The 24,729-nt window shown below is 46.5% G+C and overlaps 1 protein-coding gene across 1 annotated transcript in view; it reads left to right on the top strand.

The window, feature by feature from the left end:
* Positions 1-24,729, top strand: part of LOC144695655 (complement factor B-like) — a 57,693-nt gene that overhangs the window by 13,215 nt on the left and 19,749 nt on the right. The window contains exons 6-13 of the mRNA XM_078566579.1: positions 2,515-2,648; positions 4,401-4,539; positions 5,970-6,116; positions 10,301-10,390; positions 12,868-13,002; positions 16,970-17,076; positions 21,646-21,754; positions 22,712-22,871. Coding sequence (XP_078422705.1) covers positions 2,515-2,648; positions 4,401-4,539; positions 5,970-6,116; positions 10,301-10,390; positions 12,868-13,002; positions 16,970-17,076; positions 21,646-21,754; positions 22,712-22,871 — 1,021 coding nt within the window. The remainder of the gene's footprint in view (positions 1-2,514; positions 2,649-4,400; positions 4,540-5,969; positions 6,117-10,300; positions 10,391-12,867; positions 13,003-16,969; positions 17,077-21,645; positions 21,755-22,711; positions 22,872-24,729) is intronic.

Genomic DNA, 24,729 nt, shown 5'->3' with positions numbered 1-24,729 from the left:
TCTAGGCCCTGGGCTCTGAAATTCCATCCCTGCATCCCTCCGCCTCTTTACCTCATTTTCCTCCTTAAAGACGCTCCTTAAAACTGTCCTCTTTGACCAAGCCTTTGGCCATCTGAACTAATATCTCCTTACGTGCCTCAGTTTAATACCTTGTTTTAGAATGCTCCTGTGAAGCACCTTGGGATGTTTCATTCAGTTAAAGTCGTGATATAAACAAGAGTTGTCGTTGCTGGGAACTGGTCAAATTGTGCAGACAGTACAAATCAGGATTAGAGACAATGGATGTGGGAAAGATCTAAGAATGGCTTCATATTCACAGTGTACATAGGTAGACATATTGAGACAAAAGGATAGGACTATAATGGATAGAATAGCATAGAATATAAGGACGGGTAAGATAGAAGAGGAGAAAGGAAAGACTTGCATTTATATAGTGCCTGTCACGGCCACAGGAGATTTCAACACGCTTTACAGCCAATAAAGCACTTCTGTAATACAGGAAACATGGCAGCCAATTTGCACGCAGGAAACTCCTACAAATAACAATCGTCATACCTAGCACAAAGAAGGATGGTTGTGGTCACTGGAGGTCAATCTGGAAATGGCTGCAGGAGGTCCTCAGGGTAGTGTCCTATATCCAAACATCTTCAGCTGTTTCATCAATGACATTCCTTCCATCATAAGGTCAGAAGTGGGGATGTTCACCGATGATTGCTCAATGTTCAGCACCACTTGCAACACCTCAGATACTGAAGCAGTCTATGTCCAAATGCAGCAAGACCTGGACAATATCCAGGCTTGAGCTGACAAGTGGCAAGTAACATTCGGGCCACACAAGTGCCAGGCAATAATCATCTCCAACAAGAGACAATCTAACCAGCACACATTGACATTTAATGGCATTACTATCACTGAATCCCCCACTATCAACACCTTGGGGGATTACCATTGACCAGAAACTAAACTGGACTAGCTATATAAATACTGTGGCTACAGAGCAGGACAGAGGCTAGGAATCCTGCAACGAGTAACCCACCTCCTGACTCCCCAGAGTCTGTCCACCAGTGTGGTGGGATACTCCCCACTTGCCTGGATGGGTGCAGCTCCAACAACACTCAAGAAGCTTGACACCATCCAGGACAAAGCGGCCCGCTTGATTGGCACCCCATCCACAAACATTCACTCCCTCCACCACCGATGCACAGTAGCAGCAGTGTGTAGCATCTACAAAATGCACTGCAGGAATTCACCAACGCGCACCTTCCAAAAACACGACTACTACCATCTAGAAGGACAAGAGCAGCAGACACATGGGAACATCACCACCTGGAAGTTCCCCTCCAGGCCACTCACCATCATGACTTGGAAGTAGATCGCTGTTCCTTCACTGTGGCTGGGTCGAACTCCTGGAACTCCCTCCGTGACAGCACTGTGGGTGTACCTACACCACGTGGACTGCAGCGGTTCAAGAAGGCAGACATGGGAATGACTAGATAATCTGTTTTCTTGATGTTGATTGAGGGATAAGTATTGTCCAGGACACAAGTGATAACCCGCCTGCTCTTCTTCGAAATAGTGCTGTTGAATCTTTCGCATCCACCTTGGAGAGCAGACGGCAGAGAGCAGAGAGCAATGTCTTATCTGAAAGACAACACTTCTGACAGTGTAGCATTCCTTCAGTACTGCATTGGCAGCATCAGCGTTCTGGTACCGAGTTCTGTATCCTTGTACATGAATCATTAAAGGTTAGCATGCAGGTTCAGCAAGTTATCTGGACATACCCTGAGGGGACTTGACACAGTGGATGCTGAGAGGACGTTTACCCTCTTGGGGGAATCTAGAATTAGGGGTCACAGTTTCACAATAAGGGGTCTCCCATTTAAGATAGAGATGAGGAGGAATTTATTCTCTGAGGGACATGAGCGTTTGGAATTCTCTTCCCCAGAGAGCAGTGGAGGCTATGTCATTGAATATATTCAAGGCTGAGTTAGACAGATTTTTGATCGACAAGGGAGTCAAAGGTAATGGGGGACAGTCAGGAAAGTGGAGTTGAGTCCACAGTCAGATCAGCCATGATCTCATCAAATGGTGCAGCAGGCTCAAGGGGCAGAATGGCCTCTTCCTGCTCCTAATTCTTAGGTTCATCAACCTGGGAGGGGTGTTGAATCCACACCCTGCTGACCAAGAGGCAACAGGGCTAACAACTGGGGTTCCCAGCTGACAGCCAAAAGGTGCAGAGAGAATAGCATAGGAGAGGATTGGAAGAGAGAGGTTGGACCGGAATATGAGAGAATAGGGTAGAAGGAGTGGGATGGATACTGGGAAACCCATGCCCCCTGTACAGTAGTTTTGCTTCTAATGTTATAATTACCCTTGGTGAATATCCTGCAGTATGAGAGACCCACTGGGAGAGTTCTGCTCGTGTGATATATATCTATGTTAAGTAGAGTAAGTATTATGAAGGAGTCTAAGCCTGGACATAAATATCTGATAAACCTTTCTTACATTCCCCAGGTACCACTGGCAGGAAGCTCTCAGTGGCTCAAGGTCAGAAACTTCACATTTACATTCTCCTGGATGTATCTGGAAGCATTGAGGAAAAGGATTTTCACGAAGCCATATACGCTGTGACCAACTTTACTGACATGGTAAGCAAGAGCTTCGGTGAGCTGCCTGACTCGAGGCTGTCCCTTCCTGCAATGGCACTGTGTCCGACTCACTCTAACACTCAACAGCAGCCTGTCCATCAGCTACAAGGCACAAGTCAGGAGTGTGATGGAATACTCTCCGCTTGCCTGGATGAGTGCGGCTCCAACAATGCCCAAGAAGCTCAACACCATCCAGGGCAAAGCAGCCCACTTGAGTGGCACTCCATCCACTACCTTCAACATTTGCCCCCTCCACCAACGATGCACAGTGGCAGCAGTGTGTACCATCTACAAGATGCTCTGCTGCAACTCACCAAGGCTCCTCCAACAGTACCTTCCAAATTCATGAATTCTATCACCTAGAAGGACGAGGGCAGACATATGGGAACACCACCACCTGGAAGTTCCCCTCCAAGCCACTCATCATCCCGACTTGGAAATATATCGCCCTTCCTTCACCGTCTCTGGATCAAAATCCAGGAATTCCCTCCATAACGGCACTGTGGGTGTACCTATACCACATGGACTGCATTGATTCAATAAGGCAGCTCACCACCACCTTCTGAAGGGCAAATAGAGATAGAAGCAAATTCTGGCCTAGCCAGTGATGCCCACATCCGAAGGAAGGAACAGTTCTGCCCTCTGTCCAGTGTGTGCATGTGAGAAGAAAAGGCTTTCATTCCTATAGTGTGTCCCAGCATGCTCTACAGCTGAAGAAGTATTTCCAGAATGTTGATACTGTTGCAATTGCAGCATTTAAATTTGCACACAGCAAGTTCCCACAAACAACAACAAAGATAAGGCCAAGATACCCTGATTTTTGTGATTTTGGTTGTGTGATAAATATTGACCAGGACACCAGGGAGAACTCCATGCTTCGAAATAGTGCCATGAGGTCAATAATGTCCACCTGAGAGGAAAGACAGTACCTTCAACAGTGCAACATTCCCTCAGCACTGCACTGGGAGTGACAGCGTTGATCTTTGTGTTTACGTCTCTGGAACCCAGAACCATCTGACTCAGAGACAAGAGTGCCACCCACTGAACGAAGGCTGAAACCCAATTCTTTCAGTTGTCCAATGAACATTGAGCAACCAACCTCCCTGGATAGTGGGGAACATTAGGTGTATGTAGTCTGTCTGAGACTCTGGGACCAAGTTGCTCCGTAATGCAACACCCTGTAATGTTATGGACTGACCACCAAGAGCAGCTTGTTATAGAAACAGAAAATGCTGGAAAAACTCAGCATCTGTGGAGTGAGAAAAAAAGAGTTGATGTTTTGAGTCTGTACGGCCCTTCTTCAGAGCAGGGTGGCTTGTTGAAGGGAACAACAAACACAGTGGCCAATTCGCACACAGCAAGATCCCACAAATGATAATGTGATAATAACCAGACAGCCTGTTTTTAGTGATGTTGACTGAGGAATATGGGAGAGTAGCCCCCTGCTCTTCTTTGAAATAGTGCTATGGGATCTTTTACTTTCAACCTTGGCGGGCAGATGGACCCTCGGCTTAATGCCTTACTCAAAAGACGATGCCTCTGACAATGCAGCACCCCCTCAGTACTGCAAACCGGGAGGGCCAGCCTAGGTGATGGGTTCAAGTCCCTGTATGGTCACTGCACAGGGCTGGGCTGATTGACGGACTGAATGGTCAATTTTCACTCCCCTTGTGTTGTTGTTTCCTGAGAGTTGAGGGTTTTGCAACTAATTTAACTTTGGTGAAATCTATTTCTTCTCCTCACATTTCACAGATCAGTCGATTTGATGTTGCGGTCAATTACGGAGTGGCGACCTTTGGTTCCCGGTCACAAATAGTCGTCAATATCGGTCACGTTGAGTCGGGCTTCTCAGAATATGTTGCTTTCGCGCTGACTGATCTTAAATATGAAGGTAGGTGAATATTTCCCATCATTTCCTCCTGGTCTGACAAAATTCTCAGTCTTGGTTTTCAAATCCCTCCATGACCTCATCCCCGCCTCCCCATCTCTGATCCCTTCCAGCCCCCACAGCCTTCTGAGATGTCTGCACTCCTCCATTTTTGGCCTCTCAAGCCTCCCTGATTTTAATCACTCCACCATTGGCGGTCATGCCTTTATCTGCCGAGGCTCCAAGCTCTGGAATTCCATCCCGAAAGCTCTCTGCCTCTCTTTCCTCCTTTAAGACATTCCTTAAAGCCCAACTCTTTTGACCGAGCTTTTGTTCATCTGACCTAATGTCTCCGTATGTGGCTCAGTGTCACATTTTGTATGATGACCACTCCTGTGAGATGCCTTTGAATGTTTTACTATGTTCATAGTGCTTGATAATTATTAAATATTCAGGGGAAAGCCATTTGCTCTATGTGGATTTTTTAAAGTTAATTTTTTGTTCCACCATCTTCTCAAGTCTTGCGCCCCTCCTAATAAAGGGCTGTTCCCTTAATATCTCCCAAAGAAGACAGGAGAAGGCCATTCAGTCCCTTGTGTCTGTCCCACTACAGGAAAGTATCGTGGGTACTGCAACTTCATTTTCCATCCTGTTTCAGTATCGCTTCATAACTCTTACCCAACCAAAATCTACCATTTTCAATCAGCTCCATCATAGGAGAGCGTTCCAGATTTCCATAACCCTTTGTGTCCCTAAGGAATCACCCCTTAATTTTTTTAAAAAATTCTTTCATGGGGTGTGTGAGTTGCTGGCATTCCTTGTTCATTTTGTCCTTGAACTGAGTCAACTGCATTGCTGTGGCTCTGGTATCATATGTAGGCCAGAACAGGGTAAGGGCGCCAGATGCATTTTTCCTTTCAATTCCAGATTTTATTAATTGAATTTAAATTCCATCCATCAGCTGCACTTGGGATTTGAGCCCATATCCCCCCAGAGTATTAGCCTGGGCCTCTGGATTACTAGGTCCAGCAACATTACCATTACACCGCCATCTTCCCTCAAAGAAATGCTGTTCACTTTACTGCACTAAATTTCAGCTGCCACTTGTCCATCCAAAGCTAATAGAGAAACAACTGAAAGTCTGGCACCAGTGGGATCCAAACCCACATCCCCTCAGAGACTGGAACCTTTAACTTAATGCCTTAGATCGCTGGGCCACACCAGTACAATGCCCCAGCTTTAATTTTAAGGCTGTGCCTCCTTGTTCTGCCCTCCCTATAATGCCCCCATTTGAAGTCTTATCTGAAAGGTGGCACCTCTGACTGTGCTGCACTCCCTGAGTACTGCACTGGGAGAGTGGGACCGGCTTTAATGTTCAAATTCAGAGTGGGAGCCCCATGATCTTCCATCCTAGAAACATATTGTCCGATTAACCCTTTCAATCTATCCCCTAGATATTACAAAGCACAGCGATGCAGGAACAAACATGACCGGAGCTTTTAAAACTGTTTTTGAGATGATGGTTCTGAAGAAGGCTTCAATGAAGGTTAAGCTGTCTGAGTGGAAGGAAGTGCGACATGTCATCATGTTATTTACTGATGGTAAGTGGAAGCCCTGACCCTTACTTGCTGGCCCGCTTCCGCCTCAGATGGACCTTCTACGTCCTCTCTGTTTGCAAAATCTGTCTCTGCCAACATTTCCTCACACTACTCAATGCTGGGCTAAACATACGAACGTAAGAAGAGCAAGAGTAGGCCATTCAGCCCATCGGGTCTGCTCCGTAATTCAGTAAGGTCATGGCTGACCTGATTGTGGCCTTGTCTCCACATGCCTACCTACCCCCCCCCCCATCATAACCCTTGACTTCCTTGTAGATCAAAAATCTAACCTGGCCTTGAATAGTATTCAATGACCCAGCCTCCACTGCTCTCTGGGGGAAAGAGGATTCTGAAGGGCTAATGTCCCTCTGAGAGAGAAAAAAAAATCCTCCTCATCTCGGCCTTAAATGGGAGACCCCTTATTCTTCAACTGTGTCTCCTGGTTCTAGTCTCCCCCACGAGGAAAAACATCCTCTCAGCATTCACACTGTCACGTCCTCTCAGGATATGTTTCAATAAGATCACCTCTCATTCTTCTAAACTCCAATGGGTATAGGCCCAACAGGCTCAAGCTTTCCTCATAAGACAACCCCATCATCCCAGAAATCAGCCTAGTAAACCTTCCCTGAACTGCTTTTAACATAAGTATATCTCCCTTAAGTAAGGTGACCATAATGGTACACAGCACTCTAGGTGCAGTCTCACCAATGCCCCGTAGAGTTGCAACTGGGCTGCACCCCATCCACTTGAGTTCTGTTGTTTAAGCCACAGCACTTCTAGAACCTTACCTGTGATACAAGAAAAGGCTGTAACTTATGAAAGTAAATCTTTCATCCTTTAGTAAAGAAGCCTTGCTACAATTGTACAGGGCTTTAGTGAGATGACATCTGGAAAAGTTTGCACAGTTTTGTCCTCCATATTTAAGAAAGGATATACTTGCATTGGAGACGATACAACGAAGGTTCACTAAACTGGTACCTGGGATGAGGGGGTTGACCTATGTAGAGAGGCTAGCGTTCCTCAGGGTAAGTGTCCTAGGCCCAACCATCTTCAGCTGCTTCATCATGACCTTTCTTCTATCATAAGGTCAGAAGTGGGGATGTTCACTGATGATTGCACAATGTTCAGCACCATTCACCTCAAATACTGAAGCAGTCCATGTCCATATGCAGCAAGACCTGGACAATATCCAGGCTTGGGCTGACAAATGGCAAGTAACATTCGCACCACCAAAGTGTCAGGCAATGACCATCTCCAACAAGAGAATCCAACCATCACCTCTTGATGTTCAATGGCATTACCATCACTGAATCCCCCACAATCATCATCCTGGGGTTACCATTGACCAGAAACTGAACTGGACTAGCCATATAAATACCATGGCTACAAGAGCAGGTCAGAGGCTAGGAATCATGTGACGAGTAACTCACCTCCTGACTCCCCAAAGCCTGTCCACCATCTACAAAGCACAAGTCAGGAGTGTGATGGGATACTCCCCACTTGCCTGGGTGAGTGCTGCTCCAACAACACTCAAGAAGCTTGACACCATCCAGGACAAAACAGCCCGCTTGATTGGCACCACATCCACAAACATTCACTCCCTCCACCACTGATGCATAGTAGCAGCAGTGTGTAGCATCTACAAGATGCACTGCAGGAATTCACCAAGGCTCCTTAGATAGCACCTTCCAAACCCAGAAGGACCTAGAAGGACAGGGGCAGCAGATATATGGGAACTCCACCACCTGGAGGTTCCCCTCCAAGTCACTCACCATCCTGACTTGGAAATATATCGCCATTCCTTCACTGTCGCTGGGTCAAAATCCTGGAACTCCTTCCCTCACAGCACTTTGGGTGTACCTATATCACATGGAATGCAGCGGTTCAAGAAGGCAGCTCACCACCATCTTCTCAAAGACAACTAGGGATGGGCAATAAATGCTGGCCCAGCCAGCGAAGCCCACATCCCATGAACGAATAAAGAAAAATTTGGATCCATGTTCTTTGGAGTTTAGGAGAATGAGAGGCGATCTCATTGAAACATACAAAATTCTGAAGGGGCTTCAGGGTGGACACTGATTGGCTGTTACTGTTGGTCGGGAAATCGAAAATACCACAGCACAATCTCAGGATAAGGGGCTGATCACTTAGGACTGAGATGAGGAGAAATTTCTTCATTCAAACGGTTGTGAATCTTTGAAATTCTCTACCCCAGTAGGTTGTGGATGCTCCATCATTGAATACATTTAAGGCCGGGATAGAAAGATTTTGAGTGTCAGGGAATCAAGGGAAATGGGGAGTGGGTGGGAAGGTGGAGTTGAAGTCCAAGATTAACCATGATCTTATTGAATGGTGGGGCAGGCTCCATAGGCCAAATGGTCTGCTCCTTCTCCGAACTCTTGTGTTCTTGTGTTGAGCCTCCAACCACACCCTCAACTTACATCTCTGAATTTTCCTCTCTATTCCCTCTTCATCTCTAATAACACAGCCTTCCTCCACCTCCACACATCTTCATTTGTCGAATTAAACTTCCTCTTCATCACCTCCTAGCCCGTCCACCAACTCCTTCTCTCCCAACACCTTCACAGATTGACCGTCCTTTCAAGGTGTGATTCAGTGGGCAACAGGCCTAGCTCTGAGCCAGAGTGTCATGGGTTCAAGCCCAATTCAGCACATAATCCAGCATGGCACATTGCCTACATTGAGGGGCTGTTGTACTATTGAGGAATCAGTACTGAGGGAGTGCTGTGCTGTCGAAGGGTCAGTACTGAGGGAGTGCTGCACTGTCGGATGGTCAGTACTGAGGGAGTGCTGCTCTGTCGGATGGTCAGTATTGAGAGGGGGCTGCGCTGTTGGAGGGCCAGTACTGAGGGAGCGCTGCACTGTCGGATGGTCAGTACTGAGGGGGGGGCTGCGCCGTTGGAGGGCCAGTACTGAGGGAGTGCTGTACTATTGGAGGGTGAGTGCTAATGGAGCGCTGCACTTTCAGAGGGTCAGTACTGAGGGAGCGCTGCACTTGCAGAGGGTCGGTACTGAGGGAGCACTGAACTGTCGGAGGGTCAGTACTGAGGGAGCACTGCACTTGCAGAGGGTCAGTACTGAGGGAGCGCTGCACTGTAGGAGGGTCAGTACTGAGGGAGCGCTGCACTGTCGGAGGATCAGTACTGAGGAAGCGCTGAACTGCCGGAGGGTCAGTACTGAGGGAGCGCTGCACTGTTGGAGGGTGAGTGCTGATGGAGCACTGCACTTTCAGAGTGTTAGTACCGGGGCTGCAATGTTGAACGGGGCAGTACTGAGGGAGTGCTGAACTGTCAGGGGGGCAGTACTGAGGGAGTGCACACTGTCGGAGGATCAGTACTGAGGGAGTTATACATTGTTGGATGGGCAGTACTGAGAGAGCGTGGCACTGTTGGAGGGGCAGTACTGAAGGACTGCACACTGTTGCGGGTGTAACTACAGAGGGGAAGTGCTCCACACTTGGGGGCATCTATGCTGAGGGAGTACTGCACTGTCAGGAAGTCAGTACTGAAGGAGTGCTGAACTGTCAGAGGGTCAGCACTGAGGGAGTGCTGCACTGTCACAGGGTCTGTACTGAGGGAGTGCTGCACTGTCAGAGGGTCAGTACTGAGGGTGTGCTGCACTGTCAGAGGGTCAGTACTGAAGGTGTGCTGCACTGTTGGAGGGTCAGTACTGAGGGAGTGCTGCACTGTCAGAGGGTCAGCACTCAGGGAGTGCTGCACTGTCAGAGAGTCAGTACTGAGGGTGTGCTGTACTGTCGGCGTGTCAGTACTGAGGGTGTGCTGCACTGTCAGAGGGTCAGTACTGAGGGTGTGCTGCACTGTTGGAGGGTCAGTACTGAGGGTGTGCTGCACTGTTGGAGGGTCAGCACTGAGGGTGTGCTGCACTGTCAGAGGGTCAGTACTGAGGGTGTGCTGCACTGTTGGAGGGTCAGACCCACCTCCTGTGCCTTGATCCTATTCCTACTAAACTGCTGATCATCAAATGTCCCATCCTGGTCCCCATTTTAGGTAATATTGAAAATGTTTCTCTCTTTTAATGTTGTCCCTCTCTCCTTAAATTGGCCATCAAAAAACCAACCCTTGACCCCTCTCTCCTTGTAAACTACCATCCAATCTCCAACTTCTTATTCTTAACAAGCAAACTGAGGGCTTTTGTCTATTTTCCAGGGAGAAGCAACGTGGGAGGAAGCCCCAAGCCGATGATGGATCTCATTCGGAGATTCTTGGACATCGAGAACTCTCGAGAAGATTTCCTCGGTAAGGACAATCCTACAGTTGTACCACTTCTAAGAGGCCCATAGTGGTGGAGGGCATTAGGGAGCGTTGTCCTGAACTTCCCCTCCCCCTTATTTTGACATAAAGAACCGTTTGACATTAAAACATTGAGTCGAGGAGCTTGAGAGGAAGAATCTTTACAATTCTGACCCCCACCTCAGAATCTGGTCTGATGGAGGGGCCACCCTAAATTGTATGAGTCATGGGAGCCCATGAAACCCTCTGGCTGCCTAGGACTAACCTCCTCCCATCGGCTGGTATAGAGACGGTTACTGGAAGGAATGCTCATATTGCAGCTGGTTGTATTGTTAGTCAGCCAGAGAATCCTCCCACTAACTCCCCCCATTCTCGAAGGGAAGATTGTGAAGATCACTTTTGGGGCTGGAGGAAGGTTTATAGTGGTGTTCCCCAGGGGTCAGTATTGGGACTCCTACTTTCCTTGATCTAAACTGAAGACCTAGACTTGGCTGTAGGGGGCACCATTTTAAAAATTGCAGTTGATACAAAACTTGGAAGTATTGTCAACTGTGAGACGTATGGTGATAGCCTTCAAGAGGGCATAGACAGGCTGGTGGAATGGGGGAAACAAGGCAGACGAAATTTAATGCAGAGGAGTGTGAAGTGATTCATTTTGGTAGAATGAACACGGAGACAAAATATAAAATAAAAGGTACAATTCTAAAGGGGATGCAGGAGCAGAGGGACCCTGGATGTGTTTGTGCATAAGTCATTGAAGGTGGCAGGACAGGTTGAGAAAGTGTTTAGTAAAGCATACGGGATCCTGGACTTTATAAGTACAGGCCTAGAGCTCAAAAGCAGGAAGTTATGTTAAAACACAGATTGGCCTCGACTAGAGCAGCGTGTCCAATTCTGAGCACCGCACTTTCGGAAGGATGTGAAGGCATTAGAGAGAGTGTAGAAAAGATTGACGAGAATGGTTCCAAGGGTGAGGCACTTTAATGATGTAGAAAGTTTGGAGAAGCTGGGGCTGTTCCCCTTGGGGGAGAGAAGGTTGAGAGGAGATTCGATAGAGGAATTCAAAATCATGAGGGGTCTGGACAGAGCCGATAGAGAGAAACTGTTCCCATTGAGGGAAGGATCGAGAACCAAAAGACACAGATTTATGGTAATTGGCAAAAGAAGCAATGGCGTGGCATGGAAAACTATTTCACGCAGTGACTGTTTAGCATCTGGAATGCATTGCCTGAGGCCAGGATTTTCCAGCCCCGTCGTGGTGGGACCAGCCATGGGAAATTTGGCGGCCCAGCCGAAAGTTCATTGACTTTCGGCGGGACCGGACCATCCTGGCAGTGGGCGAGGCCGGAAAATCCCACCCGGAGTGTTTGGATGGAGGCAGATTCAATCAGGGCTTTCAAAAGAGAATTGGATCGTTATCTGAAGAGGAAGAATTTGCAGGACAGTGAGGAAAGGGCAGGGGAATGACACTAGATGATATGACCTTGCAGAGAGCCAGCATGGACACGATGGGCCGAATGTCCTCTTTTTGTGTTGTAACTATTCTATAATTCTATGATTCTATGTATAAAAATAATGACTATGCCACACTGCCAGACTGATTGTTGGCTGGCAAATCCTTCCACAACTTCCCAATGTTTTCCAAGGAGATGCAACAGCAACGTCCTACCAGGAATATTTTCCATTCCACTGGAAACCTAGTGTAATACTATCTCCGGTTTGTGACGACACCATTTCTTATGCCATGTCACTCGCCTCACCATGCCATCATGCTCAGTACTGTGTACTCACAGGGGCGAGTTTAGACAATTGGCTTTTCTTTCTGCATTGTTACTAGCCAGGGGTGTCAGCTAAAAATGAGAAGCAAACAAAAAGCACACAAAAGCAGAAAGCCATGCTAACATGCTTCATATAAGAGCTGTGGTTACAGGGACACAGGACGTTGTGGATGGGATAAAGCCATGGTCCATCCAGCTCCCCTCAGACTATCCTGTTGCAATGATAATGGAGTAATGGATTAACCATACCAATTAATCCCTTATCGATTAATCTAGAGCAAAAGTAGGCTTAAAGGGAGGAAAACCCATCAAATTTGAGGAGAGCTATGGTCCAACATAGGTCCAACATCTACCATGTCCAGTGGGTACAGTACAGGCTGGCCACTCTGAACGGAGGTGGTCTGCTTGGCTCAATGGGTAGCCTCTGGGTTGGAAGGTTGTGGCCTCGCTCCATGTGCTCTACGCTGTCAACTAAGTGTGGACAGTGAGACAGTGCTGCACTGGTGGAGGTGGACACGGGCTCTCTTTGATGTGAACTCCAAGATGACCCAACCTGGTCAACATTCTAGCTTCAATAAAAACAAACACCCAACAAACTGGGGGGTTGTGGGGTGGGGGCAACTTTAACCTAGATCGCTGCCAGCCCGACATGACTTTCTGTCAAAGTGAACTCCCTTGCTCAGGAAGTGTCCAATTCTCTTGTAGATGTCTACGTGTTTGGGCTTGGCAGCAAAACCGACAGAGTGGAGATCAACTCAATTGCGTCCAAAAAGAATAATGAGAATCATGCGTTTTTCCTGCAAAAGGACGATCTAACGAGTGTATTTAACTCAATGCTGGGTAAGAGAGGTCTGGCTATGTTTTGACCAGGGAGCCTCAATTCACCAAATCCACCTCAATGGCCAAGGGGATGCAGGAAACAAGACTCCAGAAATGCCCTCAGCCGCCTTGCTTCTTCCTAACCTCCTGCGTTCCCTCCCTAAACCTCTCCACCTCACCATCTCCTTCTCTTTTAAGATCCTTCTTTGAACATATTGATCAAACTTGCTCTGTCTATTGAATGTAAACAGGACAATGGCTGCATTGACGCAGCAGACAGAGGAACACCATGTGAGTGTGTTGAGTGTTTGTCTGCTAACTCTTCCAAGCCTTTTAGGGTACAGCCCTCCTAGTAAAATTGTGATCAAACAGTAGAGGTTTAGACTACAGAGCCTATTCAGCCCATTATGTCTGTGCTGGATCTTTCTCAGAGCAATCCCAAACTAACCCCACTGCCCCACTCCCTCCCCATAGTCTTATATCAATCCCAAACCAATCCCACTGCCCCACTCTTTCCCTATAGCCCTCTATCAATTCCAACCAATCCCACTGCCCCACTCTCTCCCCATATTCTTGTATCAATCCCAAACCAATCCCAATGCCCCACCTTTTCCTTATAGCTCTGTATCAATCCCAAACTAATCCCATTGCCCTGTTCTCTCCCCATAGCCCTGTATCATTCCTGAACATCCCACTATCCCATTCTCTCCTCATATCTCTATACCAATCCCAAACTAACCCCACTGTCCCATTCTCTCACTGTAGCCCTGTATCAACCCCAAACTAATCCCCATGCCCTACCCTCTCCCCAGAACCTTGTATGAACCCCAAACTAATCCCACTGCTCCACTCTCTCCCCAGAGCCCTGTATCAATCTCACTAATTCCACTTCCCTGCTCTCTCCCTATAGCCTTGTATCGATCCCAAACTAAAACCACTGTCACGTTCTCTCCCCCAACCCTGCGTAAATCCCAGGCTAATCCCAATGCCCTGCTCTCTCCCCAGAGCCCTGTATCAATCCCAAACTAATCCCACTGCCCTGCTCTCTGCCTATAGCTTTGTAAAAATTCCAAACATCACACTATCCCATTCTCTCCCCAAAGCCCTGTATTAACCTCAAACTAATCCCACTGTCCTATTCTCTCCCTATAGCCTTGTATCAATCCCAAACTAATCCCACTGCCCTGTTCTCTCTCTATATATTCCCTATCTTTCTCTGATTTAAATATTTATCCACCTGTCCTTTTGCAGATGGAATGCTCTCTGCCTCAAGCATTCCCTATGGCAAAGCATTCCCGGCTCCAACAGCCTCCTTGGGAAAGGAGATTTTACTCTCTCAAGTGACTGTTTTAAATTGAGAAACCTTGGCCACCAGCTAAAATAGTCTGCGTTATTTACTCTGTCAAAGTTTTTATAGTTTAAAAAAACTCTTTCCTTAGCCTTCTCTACTCCAACAGCAACTTACATTTATATTATATGTCTCCTTTAACTTGGCAAAACATTTCAAAGTGCTTAACAAGAACATTATCAGTATAAAATTTCTGCTCCTGAAGAACCTAATATCTCAAGTCTTTCCATCTGGCTAGACCTATTGACTTTAGTATCCTTTGCCCAACAGGGGTTCCAAAACTGTACATCATTCTGTGCCTGTGGCCAAACCACTATTTGGTATAAATTCACCATTATTCATTTACTCATCTCCACGACTCTATTTATCGGTCTTCCCAAGGTTTTCTCTACTTGTCCTTGCATTGATGTGCAATTCTGTTTTCGGAGCCCTGAAAATTGTTCCATTAAATGTACGGAAGCATTCCTTGTTCTTCCTCCCTGCATGTGCCACCTCACATTTACCCAGCTTAAACTGCATCTGCCACCAATCTGCCACCTTCAGCTAAACTTCTTCGCATGTGGGGTAATGGTAATGAAAGTGCCTCAATTGATCACAGCTCCAATATTTTCAGTGAAATTGTTGCCCTATTCCTCTCTAAATGTTCTACATCATTGTTAATTATGAAGTTGTTACTTTCATCATTTTTCTATAATCACTTAACAATCTTGATACATCAGATTGGCACACAAATCTACTTAACTTTGATTGGTTCCTTGTCCGACAGTGTCTCAAATTTAAAATTCTCATTTTGGTGTCCAAATCCCTTCATGTCCTTGCACCCCTTAGTCCAGCTCTACAACTCTCTGAGATCTCTGCACTCCACCAATTCTGACCTCTTGAGCATCCCTGATTTTAAATGCTTTACCATTGGCAGCTAAGCTCTGGAATTTGCTCCCTAAATCTCTCTGTCTCTCCACCTCTTTCCTCCTTCAAAGCACTCCTTAAAAACCTACCTCTTTGACCAAGCTTGTAGTCATCTGCCCTAATATCTCCTCATGCGGCTCAGTGTCAAACTCTGTCTGCTGAGGTGCCTTGGGATGTTTTACTACATTAAAGGTACTATGTAAATGTAAGTTGCAGTTGCTCATGCCTGTACACAGCGCACATATGATAGGAGCACACAGGAGTTAAGCACTTGTATGTAATTGGAACATCTACCCTTCAGTCTCCTGGACTGAGATTTGTCTAAGAACTGTCCCTCCAGTTATTTGTCAGTTTAGTTTGACTCTCGGGATTTGTTCTGAAGCAACATAAGAACAGGAGGAGGCCATTAGCCCCTCGGATCTGTTCTGCCATTCAATTTGATCATAGCTAATCTGTCCCTTAGCTGCATTCGCCCATCTCTGTTCCATTGCCCTCAATACCCTTATCGACAAAAATCTATCGACCTCAGTTTTGAAAGCCTCAATTAACTCCTAGCCCCCACAGTCTTTTGGTTTGGGGTGGGGTGGGGGGGGGGGGGGGGGGGGGGGGGTGGGGGGCGGGGTGGGTAGCATTGGGGAGGTGGGGAGAATCCCTTGCTCTCTACTACCCTTTCTGATTCCTAATTTCTCCCTGAATGTGCTAAAACTAATTTTTATCTTATTTCTCTTTGGCCTTGATTCCCTCACCAGTGAGAATAATTTCCCTGCATCTAGCCCTTACTTCCTTTCATCATTTTAAACATCTCGACCAGATTAGCCCTCACTCTTCTTTCCCCAAGGAAATAAAAGCCACACTTGTGTTCCCTACCCTCTTAATTCTGTACAAATTAATTCATGAGCTCGCTAGTACAGAACTTGAATATTGCTGAAAAGAGAGACATGTTGCTGAATCTTTTTGTCTTGCACTCATCAGGACAAATGCAAGAATGCCAAATTTCAAAAAGATCACAACAATTTCTACTACAGGAGATGTGATTCCACAATTGGGCAGCACTTGCTGAACAATCCCGAGTGCGCTAATAGCTTCACTAACAACCAATTTAAGATAATCAGTGGAGCTCGTAACATGGCTCATGCATGCTTCCTATAAGTGACATACGTTCATATGCAGGAGAGGGACTCACTCTCTGCAAACAAAAGGGATATGTTCAAGCCTTGTGCCTTTTTTGAATTACACTGGAGCTCAGGGAGCCTATAATTCTCTATTGCTTTTGCCATGGCAATGCCTCGGTCAATTAGAATCAACTTGTCAACCAATCGGCACCCTTTTTCTCCCGTGGTATACGTTAGGTGATAGTTTGAAATTTGGCATTCTTGCATTTGTCCTGATGAGTGCAAGACAAAACGCTTCAGCAGCATGTCTCTCTTTTCAGCAATATTCATGAGCTGGGCAAGTGATTTAATGCAGAAAGTCAGTTGTCAACACTCATTCATTCATAAACCGGCGTCTTCACCACTACAAAATTACCCACTCAGCGGGCAGAAGGTTCCATGGAAACCAAAGCACTGTTACCGACCAGTCATTTAATGTAGATTTGCTATCTCATTCTTTCTTTTTCCCTTCACCAGGGGACCATTAGACAACAGATGTAACATTTGCCCCCAGCCTCTCCCAATGATGATCTTCCTTTGTTATACAGCGCCCAAGTTTAACGAAATGCATTTTATTTTCCAGATCTTACTTCAGTTGGAAACCTGTGTGGCTTTGCAAACAAAAGTTTAATTGAAAGTGATCAGAGTTCCTATCCGTGGTATGCAGAAATTATCAGCACTGGAAAGCCAGTGAGTTCTTGCGATACATCTCTACGTCTGTGACTCGCTTATTATCCATTCAGCCCCTGGCTCAATGACTTGAGTCTGTAGAGGTGGGGGAGAGAGGAAAAGATAAAAAGACAGAGAGAGAGAGAGATAAAAACAAAAAACTACTGTGGATGCTGGAAATCCAAAACAAAAACAGAATTACCTGGAAAAACTCAGCAGGTCTGGCAGCATCAGCGGAGAAGAAAAGAGTTGACGTTTCGAGTCCTCATGACCCTTCGGCAGAACTGAGTAAAAATTTTTTACTCAGTTCTGCCGAAGGGTCATGAGGACTCAAAACGTCAACTCTTTTCTTCTCCGCCGATGCTGCCAGACCTGCTGAGTTTTTCCAGGTAATTCTGTTTTTGTTTGAGAAAGAGAGATGTTTACTTACAGATACACACACACGCACATAAGGAGGGACATACACAGAGACACCATACACACACACACACACACACACACATAAGGAGGGACATACACAGAGACACCATACACACACACACACACACACACACATAAGGAGGGACATACACAGAGACACCATACACACACACACACACACACACATACACATAAGGAGGGACATACACAGAGACACCATACACACACACACACACACACACACACACATAAGGAGGGACATACACAGAGACATCACACACACACGCATACACACACACACAGTTATGACCCATGCAGTTGGTAAAGTGCAGTTATTTAAAAACTCCAGAGAGAATCTTTAAACAACTGTCATAATCAATAATTTTAAGTGTTATGTTTGCGATGTGACTCTAAACTCAGGAATCAGACCACTAGTTTTCCAGGTTTTACATTAGACTAAATGAAACATTTTATTAATTTACACAAGTTAAAATATATATACACATGGCTACAAATTACTATTATCATAACTTCTAACAAATTCCCAAACTAATCTCCATTAAGTCAACAGCAACTCATAGACTTAACCAAACACCAAGCAAAGTATTTTCACCTTACAAATACAGACTGAGGTTCTTTTCACTGTGGAGCCAGTTGGACCAGTTTTTTTTTGAACAAAGATACTTTATTCATAAAATATCTGGCAGAACATTACAAAATATTTCTAAGTGGCCATCACAAAAAGTGCAATCATATTCAACTTTTTCACATGGATCACGAGGTGCTTCAATACAATCAATGAATATTACAGTCATTTCAATATGGTCATTACAGACAGTCAGACAGTGCAATGGTATTGGAGTTATCGACATACATCCTGTTGCACTCTGAGGTGCTTCAATACAATTATAATACATTTATGCATACATTCATTGTGAGTCATACAGCCCGAGGAGTCCATACAATTTCCAGCCCCTCATTGCATTGTGGCAGAAAGGTCTTAAGACAGCGACCTTTCCCCATTGCGCCTTTGCGGCGGCTGCCCCAAGCTTTAGTGCGTCCCTCAGCACGTAGTCCTGGACCTTGGAATGTGCCAGTCTGCAACACTCGGTTGGGGACAACTCTTCGCTCTGGAAGACCAACAAGTTTCGGGCAGACCAAAGAGTGTCTTTCACTGAGTTGATGATCCTCCAGCTGCAGTTGATGTTTGTCTCGGTGTTTGTCTCTGGGAACAGCCCGTAGAGCATAGAGTCCTGTGCACAGAACTGCTCAGGATGAACTTCGGCAAAAACCACTGCATCTCTCTCCAGACCTTCTTCACAAAGCCACAATCCACAAGGAGGTGAACAACGGTCTCGTCCCCACCACAGCCACCTCGAGGGCAACGTGCAGAGGGGTTGAGACTCCTGGCGTGCTGGAAGGATCTGACGGGTAAGGCCTTTCTCACCACCAGCCAAGCTACATCTTGGTGCTTGTTGGAAAGTTCTGGCGATGAGGCATTCTGCCAAACGACTTTGACAGTCTGCTCGGGGAACCATCCCACAGGATCCACCATCTCCTTTTCCCACAGGGCCTCTAAGACGTTACGTGCCGACCACTGCCTGATGGACTTGTGGTCAAAGGTGTTTCTCTGCATAAATTTTTCCACGAGGGACAGGTGGTACGGCACGGTCCAACTACTTGGAGCGTTCCGCGGCAGCGTGGCCAGACCCATCCTTCGCAACACTGGGTACAGGTAGAACCTCAGCACGTAGTGACACTTGGGGTAGAATTTTGCTCTTGATGGGCGGGCGGGTCCCACTGGCTCGGCGGCGGGTGGGCAGCCGATCGCCGCCACCGAAACGGGCCCCGCCGCCATTTTGAGTGGGCCGGCCCGCCCAGCGCTATGCGCTTCCTGTGCAGGGGTGGGAGGGATTCCCCAACTTTCAAAGTGCGCTTTTTCGTGCATGCGACTAAGTGCTGTCTCAGGGAGAGCACTGAAAGTTTTATAAACATCAAAAATAGAAAAATAAAAAAATTATTAACATTGTCCCCTCATGTGACAATGTCACACAAGATGGGACATGATAATAAATGTCACGAAAACTTTATTAAAGTTTTTTGAATCAGACATTAAACCTCATCCCGCCAGTGGATGAGGTTTCATGTATTATCAGAAGCCCGCTGGGGCTCCTGGCCTGCCCGCCAGCCTTAAGGTTGGATGGGCAGGGCGTTTAATTGGCTTAATTATCCTGTCAATGGCCTCAATTGGCCATTGACAGGTCTGCGGGCGGACAGCTGATTGCGCTGTTCCCCCGCCTTCCTGAAGATTTAAATGAGGCAGGATGACGTCGAGGGTTCCTCCTGACGTCATCCCGCGTCAGTTTCGCGTCGGCGAGCGGGCCCCGCCCCCAACTCGCCGATAGAAAAATTCTGGCCTTGGTGTTTGTGTACCAACTGTCTATGCACAGCTTGATGCAGCCGCACACGACGGTTGGAGGCTTGTAGCTGCCTTTTGATCTTACATTGCCTTTGCCTGCACACCCGAAAACTACTGAAGTTATATTTACCAGCCCCATTGAATGTTAATTCTCATTGTATCACCAGTCTCTTTGAACTTTACCTTTTAACAATGAAACCCCATTCACTGTACCAATTTTATTAATAGTATAAACATATTGCTTGGTAGCTGTTAGAAAGATGTCAAGTTTTCACCCCACTTCTTGAATGCTGTATTCAAAAAATGCAAATACACTTTACCTCTCTGTTCACATCTGAAACTAGCACATGTCAAATCACCCAGACTAGCTGGCTTTAATCCAATTAAGACATACCCGCAGACCAAACCTCTGTTTTAAAAAAATATTTTCCAAAATATTATAAACATTAATAGCTTCATGACACACACACACACACACACACACACAGACATATATGGAGAGGCAGACACAGATACACACACATAGAGACACGCATATACATATACACAGACACACACACAGAGACACACATGCACATACACAGGGAAAGAAAGACACTCACATAAAGGCAGAGACAGAGAGAGCAAGAGAGAGATACATGTACAGACATACACAGAGAGACACATACAAACACACGTGGGCGGAGATGCAAAGAGAGAGACAAACACCACACATGTACACACACAGACATAGAGAGACAGGGACAAACACATGCACAGAAACGCAGAGAGACTCATGCACATACATATGCACAGGGAGAGAAAGACGCCCGCACACACACAGACATAGCGACACAGTGAGAGAGACACACACACACATGCAGAGACGGACACAGAGCGAGACAGAGAGTGAGGAAGAGACATACACACGCACACACACACACTCCTACACAGAGCAGGAGAGCAAGAAAGTGACAGGGAGAGAGCACAAGGCATACATACACACACAATCACAGGATGAGAGAGAAAGAGGCATGGAGAGATATACACACACACATGGAGAGGTGGAGAGAGGGAGATAGAGAGGAAAATAGAAAGACAGAGAGAGAGAGATACATACACACAGGGTGAGGAATAATGAGAAATTCAGGGAGAGAAACAAACACACAGAAAGTGACAGACAGAGACAGAGAGATACATACATGGAGAGGGGAAAGAGGGAGATACAGAGAGAAGGATTTTAGGGACCACAGGGATTAAGGATCCTGACATCCAACCCACAAAGTCACCAAGGTAGAAACCCAGCAGTGGGAGGGCAATGGGGGCAGAATCACCTAGCTGGCCTGTGACAGGATCAGTCCCATGGACAATGAGGTAGGGCATGCAAAAGGGGCCCCATAAAGGCAAACTCAGAGGACACAGAGATACGGATGGGTGAGGCCATGATAGGATTTAAAAGGGTGTGAATTGAAAAGCATCAGGAGCCGGTGTAGGACAATGAGCACGGTGTGTGTGTGTGTTTTGTGTTGGGATGCGGGGGGGGGGGGGGGGGGGGGTTGTGAGGGGAGGGGGGATGGCTGGGTGGGACTTGGTGAGGGCTAGCATGTGGGCAGTGGAGCTGTGAATGAGCAGAGGCTGGAGAGACAGTTATGAGAGAGAGGAGGTATTCATCAGTGTGGCTGGGAGTGATCCCAGGACCCCGAGGTGAAAAGCGAGGAAGGCTATTGGTTTCGGGCCGTCAGTTGGGTTTAAATTGACTATCTGCTCCACAGAATTTTCGATGTTCTGGATCCATTGTGGCTGATGAGTGGATCCTAACAGCAGCTCATTGCTTCGAAGAACTGACTGAGGGAGACGCTGACAGAAAGGCCGTTACTGTTGGTAAAAGTTGAACCCTTTTTTTGCTTTTTAGCGGGACTAGGTTGGGAACATGATGCAGAGAGCAGCCCGGTCATTATAAAACCCAGCCAGCCTTTATCCCATTGACTACAACACAAGCCATCCATCCAATGCCTCAACTCAGTCATCTCTACACCTCCATCCCATTCTTCATGGGATTTGCTGGAACAATGTTTCACACACATAGTATTACGTTGTGCCTTTCCTGACCTCAGGACCTCACAAAGGGTTTTAAAGCCAATGAAGAGCTTCTGAAGTGTGTGGTGCAGGGAAACGTGGCAGCCAATTTGAGGACAGCAAGCTCCAATATAACAGGATTGGAATAAATGATCAGATAACCTGCTTTTTAAAAAAGTGATGTTGGTTGGAATAGTGGCCCAGGGCACCGGGGAGAAATCTTCTTCAAAATAGTGGCCGTGAGATCTTTCACATCTGCACGTGAGGGCTGACAGGGCCTCAAGCTTAACATCAAGCATAACATTAAAGGGAGATGGTGGCATTGTGGTGAGGCAATTGGACCAATAATCCAGAGGACTACGTGAATGCTCTGGAGCCATGGGTTCAAATCTCACCCTGGCAGCTGGTGAAATTTAAATTATATTAATTAATCTGGAATTGAAAACTACTCTCAGCAATGGTGATGATGACACCTATTGTTGACTGTTGTAAAACCCCATCTGGTTCACTAATGCCCTTTAGGGAAGGAAATCTGCCGTCCTTCCCTGGTCTGGCCTACATGTGACTCCAGAACCACAGAAACGTGGTTGACTCTTAACTGCCTTCTGACATGGCCCAAGCAAGCCACACAGCTCAAGAGCATTTAAGGGTGGGCAACAAATGTTGGCCTTGCCAGTGATGACACATCCCATGAAAGAATGAAAAAAAAAATCTCCTCTAAAAGAATCTTGTGGTTTAATGTCTCTCTCTGGCCTTACACAGGGTCTTACACTAAGAGAACCGAGCTGAAGATAAAGAGTGTGTTAAAACACCCCGGCTACAACCTGACTGGAAAGACGGAGATGGGCATCCAGGAGTTTTATGATTATGACATTGCCTTGGTTAAGATAGAGCCAAAGCTGAATTTTACAACATTCATCAGGTAAAAGAAATGAAAAGCCCTTTCTCTGTTTTGAAGGGATTGGTTTCCGTGGCATTCCCCCAGGCCCCTCAATGTATTAGAATCATTAATCTACTGAAGGAGTCCATTCAGCCCATCTAACTCGTGCCAGCCTTCTGTAAGAGAAATTCATTCCCCCTCCCCCCCCCTTTCAACCCCTGTAGACTCTCGCTAGTTGATTTCTCTCAAATGTCCATCCAACTCCTTTTTGAAAACATTGATCATCTCCACTTCCACCACGTTCACAGGCAACAGAATATTAGCGACATTTTAGAGCTTTTTATTTTGGATTGTTTCAAGTCTCAGCCTTGCTTCAATCCCTCCATGGCCTCTCCCCTCCCACCTCTGTAATCCCCGCCAGCCCCACAATCCCCCGAGATGTCTTGCACTTTCTTGCACTTGCACTTCCCTCAATTTAGTCTACTGCATTCGCTGCTTCCAATGCGGTTTCCTCTCCGTTGGAGAGACCAAACGCAGACTGGGTGACCGCTTTGCGGAACACCTTAGGCCTGTCCGCAAGCATGACCCAGACCTCCCTGTCGCTTGCCATTTCAACACTCCACCCTGCTCTCATGCCCACATGTCCGTCCTTGGCCTGCTGCAATGTTCCAGTGAAGTTCAACGCAAACTGGAGGAACAGCACCTCATCTTCCGACTAGGCACTTTACAGCCTTCCAGACTGAATATTGAGTTCAACAACTTTAGATCATGAACTCTCTCCTCCGTCCCCACCCCATTTCCGATCCCCCCTTTTCCAATAATTTGTATATATTTTTCTTTTCCCACCTATTTCCATTATTTTTAAATGTATTTCCATCCATTGTTTTATCTCTACTTTTTAGCCTATTTCGATCCCTTCCCCCCACCCCACCCCCACTAGGGCTATCTGTACCTTGCTTGTTCTGCTTTCTACCCTTAATGTCACCTATTATCACATTCCTTAGGTAATATCACCACCTTCAACACCTCTTTGTCCTTTTGTCTATGACATCTTTTACAATCTCCACCTATCTCTGGCCCTCTATCCAGCTCTACCTGTCCCACACCCCCTTAAACCAGCTTATATTTCACCTCTTTTCTATTTTTCCTTAGTTCTGGTGAAGGGTCATACGGACTCGAAACGTTAACTGTGTTCCTCTCCACAGATGCTGTCAGACCTGCTGAGTTTTTCCAGGTATTTTTGTTTTTGTTTCGGATTTCCAGCATCAGCAGTTTTTTGCTTTTACCCTCGAGATGTCTGTTCTCCTCAAATTCAGGCCCCTTGTTCATCCCTTATTTTAATCACTCCACCATTGGTGGTCACACATTCAGTTGCCTAGGCCCCAAGTTCTGGAAACCCCTCTCTCTCCGTCTCTCTCTCTGGCTGTCGGTGAAGTCTGGTGGGATTGAGGTTCGGGGTGAGGCTGAGACTTGCCTTCCAGTCCAGATGGGCTGTGCCGAGGAAACATCCCACATTTATACCAAAAATCCTGCCTAGACAGAATCCACACTGAGTTTGTCCCACGGTCGCAATAATGATGGACAAAACAGAGGGAGCATCCAGAAGTTACAGCGACAGTCCTGTGTAGACAGAATTCACACAAGGAGCAACCCAGAGTTACACTGACAGCGTCAATATGACACACACACAAGGAGTGTCCACAATTACTGCCACGGTCTCAATGTGACAGGTTGTACACAAGGAGCATCTCCCAATTACACTAACAGTGTTGATATGATAAGATGCACAGGTTGCATCTCCCAATTACAGTAACAATCACAATGTGACAGGTTTCACACAGGGATTGCCCCACAATTAGGCTGACGCTGGGGTTAGATGGGCTCCACATATATCCAGTAT

This window comes from Cetorhinus maximus, chromosome 21, assembly GCF_964194155.1.
Source record: "Cetorhinus maximus chromosome 21, sCetMax3.hap1.1, whole genome shotgun sequence".
Lineage (NCBI taxonomy): Eukaryota > Metazoa > Chordata > Chondrichthyes > Lamniformes > Cetorhinidae > Cetorhinus > Cetorhinus maximus.
Note: the sequence above shows the minus strand (reverse complement) of the source record. Positions and strands in the feature narration are given on the sequence as shown.